The sequence below is a fragment of the Poecilia formosa genome, unplaced genomic scaffold (genome assembly GCF_000485575.1).
Source record: "Poecilia formosa unplaced genomic scaffold, Poecilia_formosa-5.1.2 Scaffold11, whole genome shotgun sequence".
Lineage (NCBI taxonomy): Eukaryota > Metazoa > Chordata > Actinopteri > Cyprinodontiformes > Poeciliidae > Poecilia > Poecilia formosa.
The window spans coordinates 1,137,664-1,152,193 of NW_006799950.1; the positions used below are offsets into that span (position 1 = coordinate 1,137,664).

The 14,530-nt window shown below is 40.8% G+C and overlaps 1 protein-coding gene and 1 long non-coding RNA gene across 2 annotated transcripts in view; one reads left to right on the forward strand and one right to left on the reverse strand.

Moving 5' to 3' along the window:
• Nucleotides 1-807, reverse strand: part of LOC107834680 (uncharacterized) — a 4,585-nt gene extending 3,778 nt beyond the window's left edge. The window contains exon 1 of the long non-coding RNA XR_001660492.1: nt 719-807. This is a non-coding gene — a long non-coding RNA (uncharacterized LOC107834680). The remainder of the gene's footprint in view (nt 1-718) is intronic.
• Nucleotides 1-14,530, forward strand: part of xylt1 (xylosyltransferase I) — a 103,327-nt gene that overhangs the window by 74,833 nt on the left and 13,964 nt on the right. Inside the window, exons 8-9 of the mRNA XM_007543397.2 lie at nt 638-903; nt 8,626-8,824. Of these exons, the coding sequence (XP_007543459.1) occupies nt 638-903; nt 8,626-8,824 (465 nt within the window). The remainder of the gene's footprint in view (nt 1-637; nt 904-8,625; nt 8,825-14,530) is intronic.

Consider the following 14,530-nt stretch of genomic DNA (forward strand, 5'->3'; position numbering starts at 1 on the left):
ATATGGGAAGTGTGGAAGCCTCTACTGTATCAAATTGACATAGGAATAACAGAGAGTTGGTCATTCTAAGGTAAAAACCCAGCGCATACAGTGTTCATGTTTTTTTTTCATCCAGACGGCTTCCCGCGCCCCCCCTGCAATGACACAGCGCCCCCCCTAGGGAGCGCGCCCCACAGTTTGGGAACCTCTGGTGTAAACATTTAACACCCTCAGTGTTTTTTTTTTTTTTTCAGTTTTTCTCATAGCCATTTTTGGTTATACTGACACATTACCATTGGGAGCCTTTAACACAAATGTATTTGCAGATTGAAAAGTGAGACCAAATAGAGGGCAATTTTGATTTAATACAGATTCTAATTCATTCACAAATCTCTAAGAAGACGATTTTTCTCGTTTTCGGTCTGCTGCCTTCAGCCGCCCCCCTACTCAACCTCTTATCAGCATTTTTTTTCCCTCTCTCTCTCTTCTCTGCCCACCTATCACTTCCACACGTATCTCACACATCACATTTCGTTCCCCTCACATCCTGGTTCACCACCGTTTAATAATCTTCTCCTCTTTTTTTTTCTTCTCTTTATCTCCTCTGTCCCTGCTTTGCTCCTCTGCTCGCCTCCCGCCTCGCTCTGCGTTTCTGCAGCAAACGGTGCGGCCCACCTTCTTCGCCAGGAAGTTTGAGGCCAGCGTGAACCAGGAGATAGTGAACCAGCTGGATGCCTACCTGTTTGGACCGCTCCCCCAGGGGACCCTGGGACTGAACTCGTACTGGGAGAATGTTTACGACGAGCCAGATGGCGTCGCCAGCCTGTCGGACACGCTGCTCACGTATTACCACTCCTTCACGCGGATGGGCCTGGTGAGGGCTGCGGCCTCGCTTCAGGGGAACCCAAACGATCACAGCTGCAGGTTGGTTTTCCTAAAAATGTGCACGCTTGAGAGGGTAAACAGCCCCGTACATTCACCGATACACACGCATGTATCTCTTCAGCATTTATTTCACTACCACCACTCTTGTAATTGCTGCTATTATTACACACCTGCAGCTTGTGTTTGTCCAGTTCGTCGTCTTCTCGGAAACCAGACGCACCTTTATTAGCTTTGGAAACCACATTGCGCGGCACATAAATGGCCTTCCGCGTTTCTCCTGGTGCATCGCCTCATAAGATCACATATCATGGAAATAGGATAACAATGGATAGCTTCAATAAGCAACTGGGAGGCCTGGCTAAAGCCTTTCATTTTGTAACACAATATGACACCATCAATTTATCTCTGCGATAATGAGGCTATCTAGGTCATACCGCAGAAAGCCAGCTTGGTCTATTATTAGTAGGAATGAATGAATTTCAGAGTGCTGTAAACACACTGTATGCGGTTGAAATAAAATGAACAAAAGGCTGTACGTCAATTTCATGTACTTGCCTTTTGGTGTCATTTTGTTATTAGTTTGGTTTTCCTTCTTCAAAAAAAATTTTTTTTTCAAACAGAAACTAATTGTGATGCGCTAATCTTGTTTTGGTACCTCCCGATACCAACTTTAGGTAAATTCAGTTTTTACTTTATTTTTTATTGAGAATAACAGTTGCAGTAAATTCTTAATTTTATAAGGAACAGAGTTCACATTGTGTGTGAAGGAGGAGTCGCTGTGAAGCAGGGTCTTAGCATAACACATGCGGTTCTTCTGTTAGCATCTTCTGTTAGCATTTAGCCAGGTTAGCTTTCTGTGTGTCTTCTCTAAATATTGTGGGTCCTTACCTGAATCTGAATATTTCCACAAGGCTGCCAACATTTACAAATGCAACAAATTTCATGAATGACAGAGATTTAAAACTCAAAAGGATAAAACAGAGAAACTTTGCAGTTGTTCACTGAGTCTTCCTTTTTTTCTCTGGTAAGTTTTGCTTTCTCTAATAGCCTACTGAACAGCAGACCTGTATGGACCTGTCATAGAAAAGTTTTTTGTATTATTATTTATGAAACACCTCTTATGTCTTTGTGTGTAATTCATTCTTACTTCTCCTTACTGATACTGAACACTGCTAACTTTGAGTCTTCCTCCCTCAGGAACAGCTTCCACATTGACAAGTGTCAACTGGATGTGGTTGCACTTGGTGCAGTAGTCATTAGAAAAAGATGCAATTTTTTGAGTTTTCAAACAACTGGTCAGCGGTCAGGGATGCTCAATCTAAAAATTGTACAGAACACATGCATTACCTCCGGTCGGATCTGTGGTTGCGCTTCCCTCGTATCCTCTCATCCCCTTGAATCGCTGGTCAAGCCTGATCATGATCTTGGTTCTGCTCGACATCACTTCCTGTCAGAGGGGACTTGTTCCTCTCCACTGTTGTTCAGTTCTTTCACATGCTGAGGGATTAAAACGAAATCAAGTTTTGAAGCAAAGTGCTGTTTTTCTTCACCTGAAACTATCATTTTGTGATTTCTTTAATCAGATTGTTTGAAATTGCATTTTAATTGGACAGATTTTGACTTTGTGCTACTAGTCTGAAGGTGAATATTGCATTTCTGCCTGAAATGAATTGAAGAGTGGTAATCAAACTGGAGCTGGACCCTCTTGTTTTCATTCAAAGTATACGTTTGGTGTGATTTTTATTAGGACGGTTGTGACTAGCTGCCATGACTGATTAAGCTGACTGTAATGTCATTAACATTAAAACTCTTAGTGAATACATAATTTTTATTGGATTATTTTTTTATCACTTTGCCTTTACTTAACAAAAATAACCTAAATCTTTTTCCTCTCCTTTCTACTGTAACAACAGGCTGCAGGAATGCGTGCCCGTCATTTCATACATCCGTCGTGGTTGGCTTCACTCATTGGCTGGTTCTTTGCGAACAGCAGATGATAAACTAATGGTTTGGACGCTCCTCACAGGAGCGCAACCATAAAGCATGACCATTTGAAAAAGACACATTTTTGGCTGAGAAATCTACTTAATGGACTCTATGAAGACAGACAGGCACTCTGTCTGCTGTAGCGGCTCGAAAGCAAAGAATCCAAGTCAAGGCGTTTTCAGATAGTGCCATAAAAGAACTCAGGCTTCTTCACATTTCTTACAAAAATGAAACAAAATGTACCTACAACTTAATTTCTTGTTCTGTTTTTTTACTCGGAAATGAGAACTTTCAAACTCCTGTTTGAAAAAAAGAAGGAAAATTGCTTAGATCACTCTGTTAATCACTCAGTTAATTCATCACTTTGTCCACAGTAGAGCTCATATAAAGCAGGCATTAGATGTGAGACGACGCAAATAAACTGAATTGAGTTGAACTGCTTTTGTTGGTCGTTTTCCAAATGGCCAGTCCACATCATGCTTTGGAAAAGTTTTAGACCCACATAAGTGAACCGACTGTCTCATTTGTTTAGTAAATCTAGGTGGCACTGCAGAAGCAATCACCTCTTTGTGTGATTTCCTCCTCATGTGCAGGAAATGAAGCAGTAGCAAACCCCTCTGCCACCCACTGTCTGGCCTGCAGTGTAAATGTTCTTTAAAATGATGATGAAAGGAAGACAGATTTCATGGTTTCCATACGTCAAAACAAAAATAAAAAATAAAAAGGAATCTGCCAGCTATAGTTAGCTATAGTCTTTTTTTTTTCATTCAGGCACTGGATCTTTTCCATAGAGCAGCATTTCCCAACCCTGGTCCTGAAGACACACCGCCCTGCATGTTTTAGATGTTTCCCTGTTTTAACACACCTGATTCAGATGATTGCAGTTCAGTGAGCCCCTGTTAATCTGAAATCCGGTGTGCCGATGCAGGAAAACATCTAAAACATGCCAGGCAGTGTGTCTTGAGGACCAGAGTACCTAAAAATAAATGTATGGTATGTAGTAGGAGCTGTTCCAATTAGCCTTTCTATTATCTGGTTCAAGCAACTGAATTAATTCATTTGGAGTCGTGACCCAATACTTTTTGGCAACGTAGTGCTTTTTTTTTTTTTTTTTTAATTGAAGCAATGGGGACAGTTGTAAATGGTTAAAAACCCAGAGGTCACAAATGATGTGCGTCTATTTGAGACAAAGTTGTGCATGTGCAAGTATGCAGGTTTGACTAATCTACCCTGAACTCTCATGTAATGACCGCCGGGAAAAAGGCGCCAAACTCCCTCCTAATACTGCAACAATAAACAGGTTTAGACAAAATGTAAACTTTTATTTACCTGTTTTACCAGTTACAACTTCCTGTGAGTTTAAGTAAGTATGTTCTTCTCATATATTCATTTTCTTTTCTTTCTTTTTTTGCTTTGTAGCAAAAAAAACCATGACTCCTCTATATTGCTGTATCATAAATACTAAAAGACCAGAGTCAGAAAACATAACACAGACACGGCAATACAAAGATGGTTCTAAAGCTATAAAAAATTATCAATGCATGAGCAAAAACACAAGGTCACAGAGAGAGAAAAATAAATGGATAAAAGTCTTATAGATGTAATCTAGTCATAGAGCGGGTTAAAAATACAAAACTGAACTAAAATGTAAAAACAGGTGTTGTTGAAAAATATGCCACGGTGTCATAAATGCAGTCCAGATCCAGAGCTAAATAAAGTCTTAGGGTTGAATCTAATCGGTTTTTCTCAGGTTTATGTTTATGTTCTGGGCTTTACGGCCATTACAGCAATTTCTTTGATTTACAGCAGAGAGCCTGCAGACTCCGAGGAAAAACATCAGAGGGTGAAAGGAGCAAGAATGACTCTCTACAAAGGGAGAAAGTTAAATGAGAAAACACATAGCAGTATCTTTAGTGACAGGACGTTCATTCATCCTGTTTGAGCTTTTAATCCTGTTTGTCTGTTTTGCTCAGGGACAGTGTGAGTGTTTACATCAGCAAATTATACTCCTACTAAGTGAAACTACTGATAAAAAAAAAAATTGCCGAATCCTGCCACAGCCCCGGTAGTTAGTTGGAGAAGGGGAACATCCTCGTCCTCCCAAGAATATATTACATTCTAATGTGAACCATAATTTGAATGCTGCTCTTAGTTCTCTGATACTCTTAAAATCCTGAGCTCTCGTGGACTGTGATGAAGCAGCTACTTTTCTAGGTCTTTCATCATTAAGTGAAAATGTTTTTTCACTAACATGTTGTGGCAACATTAAACAACACTGAACAGCAGCTCTAAAATGAAAGACCTTCATTGGTATTGATTGGCTGTTCCCCCAAGAGTGGAGAAAAGGAAGACAGTAGATTTTGGCTTAGCGCCCTGTGCAATGTCCATTTCCACTGGGCGCATTTATGCATATTATGTCTGAACTATTAAAAAAAGTAATTAGAAAAAATTTTTAGAGAGGGGGGGGGGTGTGTCAAGGATTTGCAAGTTTTAGCTATTTGCGTGCAGCGGATGAAGTGTATTGAGATGTTTTACAGCTAAATAGACTCTAATCTGTACAAATGTCATACCTAATTTATGTTTTAACAACAATAAAGGAAACATTTTGGAATGAGAGCTACTTTAGCATATGTTTGATAAAAGTTCATGCAAGGTTCATGTGAGAAAAGAGAAGAAAGAAGCAATCAGATTTAAAGGAACCACAATGAATTTATCACATAATGGTGTCAGTAATGGGCTCAGAAACTAATGAACTCACCTACCAACATTTCTTAACTTGGCCTACTTCAGGTAGGGGCTGTTTCTAATTGTTTTAGATTTTGATCTATAAATATAACGAGACAGCAGTTATTTATTTAAAAGACATCTCTCAATAAAATCGATAGGTGCTACAGTTCACATGCATCCTGTTTTCCTTGAACAGAAAAACGTCCTTGGAAAGTTTGAATTTCTTTGGATCTTCACTTCCCCCTCTGTAGATTGATACTTCTGCTGCAGTGTGGAAAAGTGATTCTCTAAGGTCTTTAAAAAAAAAAAAGAAACATTTAGATGTGGTTCTCTCAAAAAATACAATTATTTATTCAGTGCATTCCCTTCTTTGCATTAAAAGCTTTTCCTAATTTAATAATCTCGCATAGATCTCATTGAAACGGATTGGAAGAAGCACAAAAAAAGCTTTAAGAACAATGAGATAAATAAAATAGAGACAAATAAAAATTACACTCGCACATATCTGGCCTCTCTCTGGTGTGTCAGCATAATGACTGAATGTGTAATTAGTCTGGTGAAACGATGCGAGGCCCCGTGCCTTGAGCTGTCTTCTTTATATTTTATCGGTCTGAAATTTTACCGATGAGGCCAAGTGATTCAATCGATCAGGGTTTACCTTGAAGTGTGTCACAGCAAAAAACATGATTACTTAGGACTTTGTTTATAGGAACTGCCTGTTGTGCAAAGTTTGCTCTCGCATGGCAGAGGCGTTTGTTGCTGTGTGCATGCAAAGCATACATCTCGTCTAACAGATGGGTGGCTTGGCTTCTGCATAAGACCGCGGTGAAAGAGAGTAGACGAACAAGGAGAGTGATAGCAGCTTGCTGTGACTTTCTTGGAGAGGCAGGGCAGTAAAAGCCTGAATGGAGCTTCTGTGCAGGTTGCGGCTCGGCCCCCTTCGCTCAGCCTCTCGTATCGGCTTTTTGGAAAGGCAGGTCAGAGAGACCTGAGAGCCGAGGTAAAGCAAGGTGAAAGAAAGCGCAGAGAGCTGTAAGAGGGGAGGGGGGAAAAAAAAAAATAAAGGAAAGGCGAAAGACACAGAAAACAAAGCAGGAGATTGGGGGAAGTGTGCAATGCAATCCTTGGGGGTGTAAGTATTTGCTGCTCTGCTTGTCAGGGTAGCGTTTGCTAGCTCTGGTTGACTCTTGGTGCTTTAGCTGAATACTGATGAGGCTGCCTGCTGCACAGAGGAGCTGGGGGGGAACACTGTGTTTGTGTTAAGGTGTGTGTGTGTGTGTGTGTGCGTGTGTGTGTGTGTGTGTGTGTGTGTGCGTGTGTGTGCGTGTGTGTGTGTGTGCAAGAAAACGTGGAATAAGGAGTTTGGAATACACAGAGATTAGAAATCTGGGTGAGAAGGAGTGAGAACATGAGCAGTCAGCAGCTGTTGAGCATCCCCCCCCCCAACATCGCCCACTCTCAGCTCAGTCCTTTTATGTTTTTCCAGAAGTTGCTGCGGCTGTCTGGCCTCAGGGCAGCCCTCTGCCACATATGAAGCCACGCACAAATAAACACTCTAATCACAGGGCGAGATCTTCATTCTGCTTCAGATAACTGGATGACCCAGTTCAACGCCGTGCTGCCAGCTTACGTTGTTCTTTGTTCCTTTCTTTGCATCAGTACTCGCACACCCACTTAACAATAGATATGTCGTTTGCCGTTATTCTCTTTGTGGTTTGCAAGAGTTTTTAGGTGCACTATATTACCAAAGGTATTGAGACACTTGCTTTTGCACACACTTTAATTTTCACTGCATCCCATTTGCAATGCACAGGCCGTAACATGACGCAGTAGGCCGCATCTTTGAAATTGTTCGAGCTTCAGCTATTTTGTGTTTATCATTTGTGACGTCAGGTCAGGGCTGCCCCCCACCGCTGTGTATGTGCTTCCTCAACCACTAGTGCATTTTGGCTAGCTTGATTATTTTTATTCTTGAATCTAAAGGAGAAAAGGATGAGTTTTAATGATATTTGTTTTTGTGTGGATATTGTTGACGCTGCTTTCAAATGATATCAGTTACTGACTTGCATAGATGGAAAAGTAGGTGAGTATTACAAACACATGCAACTATGACTTTGTATTTGTGTGATGCCTTATTGCTGAAAGGTGCAAAGAAAATAAAACAGAACAAATGAATGAATGAACCAAAAAAGAAAAAAAAAACAAAAGAAACGGCAAAAAAAAAAAAAAAAAGCAAGAAAATGCAACGGGGCCGCAAAAAAAAAAAAGCATGTTTACACCAGTTTATATTTAGTACTTACAGATTCCTAAGCTGTATAAAAATATCCTGTCGAAATGTTCCATTGTTTTTATTTTCCTTTTGATCAGACCTAAACTTAGCTACGGCAGCAAATCGGAAAAAAAAAAAGACAGTAAATGCAGGTTTGCCTTCTCGTTTGGGTATGTCGCACTGAGATTTTCAAAAGTTACGCCCATCTTTTCACCTCTCACAAAAATGCTCCACCTTTTTTATGTTGTGCTGAATTTCTTTGCTAAATTGCTGATCATGTTTCTGATCCTTATCTAAGATGAACCCGCAGTTATGGAAGTAATGAGAATACCCAGGTGAGATGATTTAAGGGGTAGTTTTGTTATTACAGTGTCCTTCATAATAATGTTCAGCGTTCAGGCCCAGATAATAAAACGTATAAACTCCAGTCGCATAAGTGTGGGTTTAACAGCCCACGAGCAGCACTTCCCTGGAATAATCTGTATTGTCGACATGTCTTTGACAGATTACATCTCTGTTAAAGGTCATTGAATTAATGTCCACCGTGTCACACAATTACAGAGCACATTGACTCCCCACTAACCTTTACAACAAGTACACATTTGCATCCGGCCACATTAGCATGTGCAAGGCAGACTCCCTCTAGACATTACCTAAATAAATCCTGAAAATCTTCCTTTCTCCCTCTTTTCCAGTCCTATCTGTGAAAAGCTGCTCCATAGTCTGAGGTTTTCCTTAATGGATTTATCCTTTTTTTTTTCTTTTCTTTATTGTGCCAGGTATTTCCCAATGGGCCACCCCGTGTCAGTGCATCTCTACTTCCACCTGGACCAGTTCCAGGGCTACCTGGTCAAGCACCATGCCACCAACCTGGCAACAAGCAAGCTGGAGATCATGGAGACCTGGGTGGCACCAAAAAAGAACTTCAAGCTGACCACGCTTCCCGGCAGCACGTTCAGCCGGCTTCAGTTTGCCGAGGTGAGTCTTATTTAGCTTTTTTTTTTTTTAAACTCAAGAACATATTTTGTCAAAAAAATAAAATAAATAAAACAACCAGAAAGCCATCAGAGTGTTTACTAGAGTCCCAGTGACTTAGAAATGTCCTTGTAACGCTTGCAGGACAAACACATACTACCGGCTTTTCCTTCTCGTGTGTTTTACAGCGTTTTTAAATCAGAGCATGGTCGGTTGCTTTTCAGATCTTTCGGTCTTCTTCGCGTCGTCGGCCGGGAAATTTTCTGATTCTACACACCTGAACAGTATTCGGGACAAAAACATACCCCAGAATAAATCTATAATTACACACTATTTTCAGTTTATTGCTACGGTGACATTTTATTCATTTCTTTATTGCCCATAGTTATAGCAGCGCATCTTCACACAATTAAACCCTTGCCTGTGATGGCCTTGTAAAATGCGAGTTGATTGAATGCACCCGAGTCTACGGGGATGAGTGCCTCACGTGTCGCTCGTTTGTTGCCTCCTAATATAATGACTCCTCACCTTCACACTGGGATGCTTCCCCTGATTGTCTTGTTATGTTAATCTTTGTTTCTGTTTAGGATACAGTCACTCAGCTGTGATGCGACAGCCAGTCTAGTCTGGAAAGAAATTAACTGAGCAAATATGAATTGACCTTTTTTTTTCTCTCGGCGTTATCCCTGCTTCGCGAGGTGCGGAAATGTCAACAAATCCGTCGGTGGGTTTGTCTGCTTTGTTTCGAGCCTGCAACCTGCGCACTCGCACACACACTCGCCTGGACCCACCTTCACCTTGTCCACCTTTGGGAACCGACTCAGAAGGAGTCGGAAAGAGACGCGTTCTGCGTGTCAGGCCCACGAAGCCGTGAGTGACAGAGAAGCAATGCGAGCGGTGGCTTTTATCTGGATGCTAAGCTTTGGGAAGCATTCGTCGTCTGGTGCAGCGCCTCGACTGTCACTCAGTTTGTCCGTCTGTCAGTCAAAACCGGCAGAGAGAGCTTAAATGAGACAGCCCGACTCTGTGTTGCAGAGGGCTGGCGCTTTTTGTCAACTTAGCAGATACGAACCATATTACTCAGGTTTTACAACTGTAGTTTCTGAGATAAACCACACGGCTGGCTGAACGACGTGTTCCCTGTCCTTCTTTAGATATGTAAAAAGCCAGACACGTTTCTTTCTTTCTTTCTTTTCACTCTCCCTTCTCTGCCTCCCGGGCGTGCGTATGGCTCTTTTTGCACTTTTAATATAGAGGCACTCGAAGCCAGCACAGTTAAAATTAGTATTTCACTTATTGCATGGGTTTGACATTGAGAGGTTTATTACTCTGCTGCGTAAATCTAACCAGTTTTATCCTTGTTCATAGCACATTGTTCCAAATTTGTACAGATATACATGCAGTACCCTTCACATTAATGTGCACCCCTGGAAAGATGTATTAAAGGCCTTAAAATTTGTTTGCTCTTTGTTTTAGTAGCCTGAGCTTTAGTTTAAGTACATTTATTCAGTGCGGGGGGGAAGAAAATCTTTTAATTGTGTTTCATAAAGCTTATTAAAGGAGTCCTGTAAAATGAATGTACCTAATTTAGTTCATCTGTTCTTTATTATTTGATCAAAACTTTTTGGAAATATAACCCAGACATTCACGTTTCAAAATATGACACGACACTCTTCAGAGTGGGAAGGACAAGAGAACATGATATTCAAGTAAAGCAAATTTGTGGTAATCATCATAAGGAAGGAAATGGTTACAAGAAAATAGAGAAAAATAGATATTTGTCTAAACCTGCTCAAATATACAATGAGAGGAATTAAACAAAAAAAGTTAAACCAAATTTAAAATACCCATCAAGGCTGGCAGAGGGCCAGAGTTTGTTTTTTTTTTAAATCTTTTTTTGTCACCACGCAGTATTGAGAATATAGTTAAAAAAAAAAAAAAAAAAGATAAAAAAAAAGGAATACCACCAAAAAGCCTTTCTGTCCAATTATCACAAAAGCTTTGTTGAGATCAATCTGAGAGGAAATAAATAAAGCACGTCATTGGAACCTTGCAAGCAAGTAGCTTTTTTTATCAACAGCCAAAATATATGTATATATATATATATATATATAAGTTTAGATTGCTGCTTTTAACAGGACTTAATAGGTAAAGTAGCAACCAGGTGTTACTAATAAAATATACTTGTTTAGCTGATCATCAGAAGGTTACAGCACATCTATAAACACCAGAGTTTTTTTTTTTTATAAAACCATTTCTAAACCATTTGAAATCCATCGCTCTGCACTAACGTGGATTATTCTCTTGTGGAAAATGCAAATCTGTGCAGGTGTGTGCAGCCTAGTAAGGCTGCAGGCTCGTTTCAAAGCCACTGGACACCAATAGTATCGGAGTCAAATGTGAGGTCATCTGTCTCACAGCTGACACACGACCAAAGTGGGCCGTCAGTAGGACAGTTTCCTCAAACATATAACGGCAAACAAATTAAATTGGTGAGAAAGAATCGTATCAGGGTGCTGCAATGGCCCAGTCAAAGTCTCCTGGTTGTACTGCTGGGGTCGGACCTGAAGAAAGCTGTGCAGGAATGTTCACTGGGTTCGAACCCAGACCTTACCATCAAACCAGTAACTCTGGCCTCATCTGACCCGAGACTCGGGTCAGAAACATTTAGCATCTCGGCAGACATTGCTAAATTTCATTCCTGTGAGATGTACTTAGTTTTTCACTCACAGATTTATTCATTTTGACTTAATGTTCGTCAGCTAAATAAGGATAGTTTGAAATGTGTGCTTTGTAAACTCAAGCTGAGGTCTAAATAACTTTTAAGTCATTAGTCATTTTTACATTGTCCATTTACCGTTCTTTTCTTTTTCTTTTTTTTTTTTAACAATCAAAAGCTACAGGGGCTTGCTTAAGATTGATTCAACTATAAACCAAAGTCTGTTCTGGTGCCAAAAGTTGGACACACGTTCTCATCATCCGTCTCGTCACATCCATCTCTGCCCCGTGTCTTTCTTAGCATTCATCAGTCTTTCCCTGCGGGTTAAAGAGAGCCCTGTGGGAATCTGTCAGCGCTGCTCCTGGAATCCCTCTCTTGTAAAAGTCTGAAGTTTGTTCACCTGCGTCTCATTTTCCTCCTCTAAAAAGTGATACTAATGAGCCTCCAGGGGTGCTCATGCCCTGTGGTTTCAAACAGAGCCAGATGTAGAGCGAGACTATCCATGCCCCTGATTGATCAAACTGACCTGCCTTATTTAATGGAGGTGTCAGACTGTTGGCGCCGGCACGCTGGCGATGTGGAGGGAACGTTTCTATATAGGGGGTATGTTCAGGAAAGTAATAAAAGTGAAATATAAAAAGCTCCTAAATCAGGAGTTTCTCCGTCCAACTTTCTTCCTTTCAAGCTTACATAAAACTTTGAGTGATTAGAGCGAGATCTAATAAAGAATAGGGATCCAAACACTGGGGGGAGTAATGACAAAGCTGCCAGTTCAGTAATAGTTCCTCAAAAAAGCCAATCATCCATCATAGAAATAAGGCTGTGCTTTGCTGAGAGGTCATGCGACTTAATTGGGTGTTGGTCTTAAGCCAAAGCCTAATGAGTAGACACACAGCCAGTGACGAGCTAAATGTGGAGGTCATTGTACGCTGAAAAGGGCCAGAAGGTAATCTCTCTTTGGCCTGCTTTGGAAGAAGTTAATAGTTAATTTCCCATCAAACTTCCAGCTATTGTAATAAGAGAATGCCGTGAACGTTGTTTGACCACTAACTGTTGGCCGAAATTTGCATGAAACGTGTTAAAAGTTTCTACCCATGATCGAGACCTTCCAAACTATTTGAACTTCTTCGTTCTGCGTTAAGTAAGGTTACGCTCAACTTCAGATCACTGGAGACAGTTGGAGGTCAAAAAGAAATTTAAAAAAATTGCGTTAAGCCCTTGCAAGTTAACACTTTGTTGAACAACCTCTGCACTTCACGTGTCTGGCTGCTTCACACATCTAGAAACTGACACTTTGGTGCCAGTTCTTCTTCTTTCCACTGGTTCCAAATTGGGTTGAGGTGTGGCTTTTCACCAGGCCTAACACATAAACAGACCTGGTGAATGGTTTAGCTTTTATCTAAACCAATCCATTTAGTGCTGGCTGTGTGGATAGTGTTCTGCTAGGAAGGGAACCCCTGCTGAAATATCACAACTTTTGCAGCTTTTAACTATTTCTCTCATTTTGGAGCTCAGTATTTAGCTTCATCTATGTTGATATAAACTTTGACCAGTGCTGCTGCCACCATGTTTTGTCATGGTACTGTACAAGGTTGTGTCCTTTGTTAGTTTTCGATGTAGGTTTTTGTAAGCCACAAAACTGAATCTTACAGCGCCCCCTAGGGGACGCAGAAGATTTTTTTGTTTTCTTTCGCATTACCTCGCGGAACTTTTGCGATGTTTATTGCATTATGTTATAACGGAAAAACGGGATTAAATACAAATGCAGACAACACACTTTTCATATCCAACTCAATCATTTGCATTGAAGCCTTTTTTTCTCCGATGCTGCATAATTGACCAGAGTTAACAGCAGTGTGTTTACAATACTGTCTTCTTCTTCTTCTGCTCAAGGAACGGATTTGGTGTTTGGTTATTAGGCAGACAGCTTGTCAAGCAGTGTTTATGTGCCTCCTATTAAACTCTGTATGCTTAAAATGCATGTTCAGTTAGAGTAAGGCCTGTAGAGCTTAAAGGGTATGCTGCCCACTCGTCTGGCTTGAAACGGCTTGAAAAATGTGCTGTCTGGACTGCAGCAGAACCTTCTGTTCATTATTTACTGTATGTTGCGCTTAATCAATGCTTGTTGCCGAATAAACTGAGGGCAAGATCCAGGGGCAAGTCTCTTGAGCTTCCCTCCTACCTGCGACGCGTAAAGCATAGGCAGCCTTGTTTTCCGCAACCTTAAGTTTAGACGGCCGTTTCCAAGCTCTCCCTGGAACACAATGCAACATCTCAGTCAATAATACTGCATAACTTTCTAAAGCTTGATTGTAGGCTTCAGTATGTGTGTGTGCGTGTGTGTGTGTGTGTGTGTGTGTGTCCATCTGGCGTAATGCAAAAAGCTATACAAAAGCCAGACAAGGCAGCTGATTCGCTATAAAAAGCAGATCACGGTCCACGACGCTGGAACCGCAGACAAATCTCCAGTAATTGAGATGAAAGCAAGGTGTCTTTACCAGATGGCCAAGAATCTCCGTCTTTTCCTGTTGGTTTCATTTAAGCAAGTAATGTCTATTTTTACCGTGCACGGCAATCTAAGCTCTCGGAGGATGTAACACTGAATCAGTTCCAGTCAGCCATTGATCCTCCAGCAGGGTGAGGCTGTATTAATCAGCTACCATTGTCACAATGAGCGCTTCCAAAAGCAGACTTTCCTCTCACATTTCTGCCAGCATGCCCCGGGCATTTTTTTTTCTATCACTTTTGTGTATATGTGTATGTGTGTGTTGGCTGCCTCCCTCGTCATCCTCACGGCTCCATGTCTCCTTTTGCATACTCATTTAGCTTTCCTGATGTTTAGATTTGTTCTCCCTCTATCCATCCATCCGAATATCCTTTCTTTATTCAAATTCAACTAAAGAAACAAAAAGATTTTAAAGACTCTTTTGCTGCAGAGTCTTAAGGGTTTCTTTGCTTCATATATATATATATATATATGAAGCAAAGAA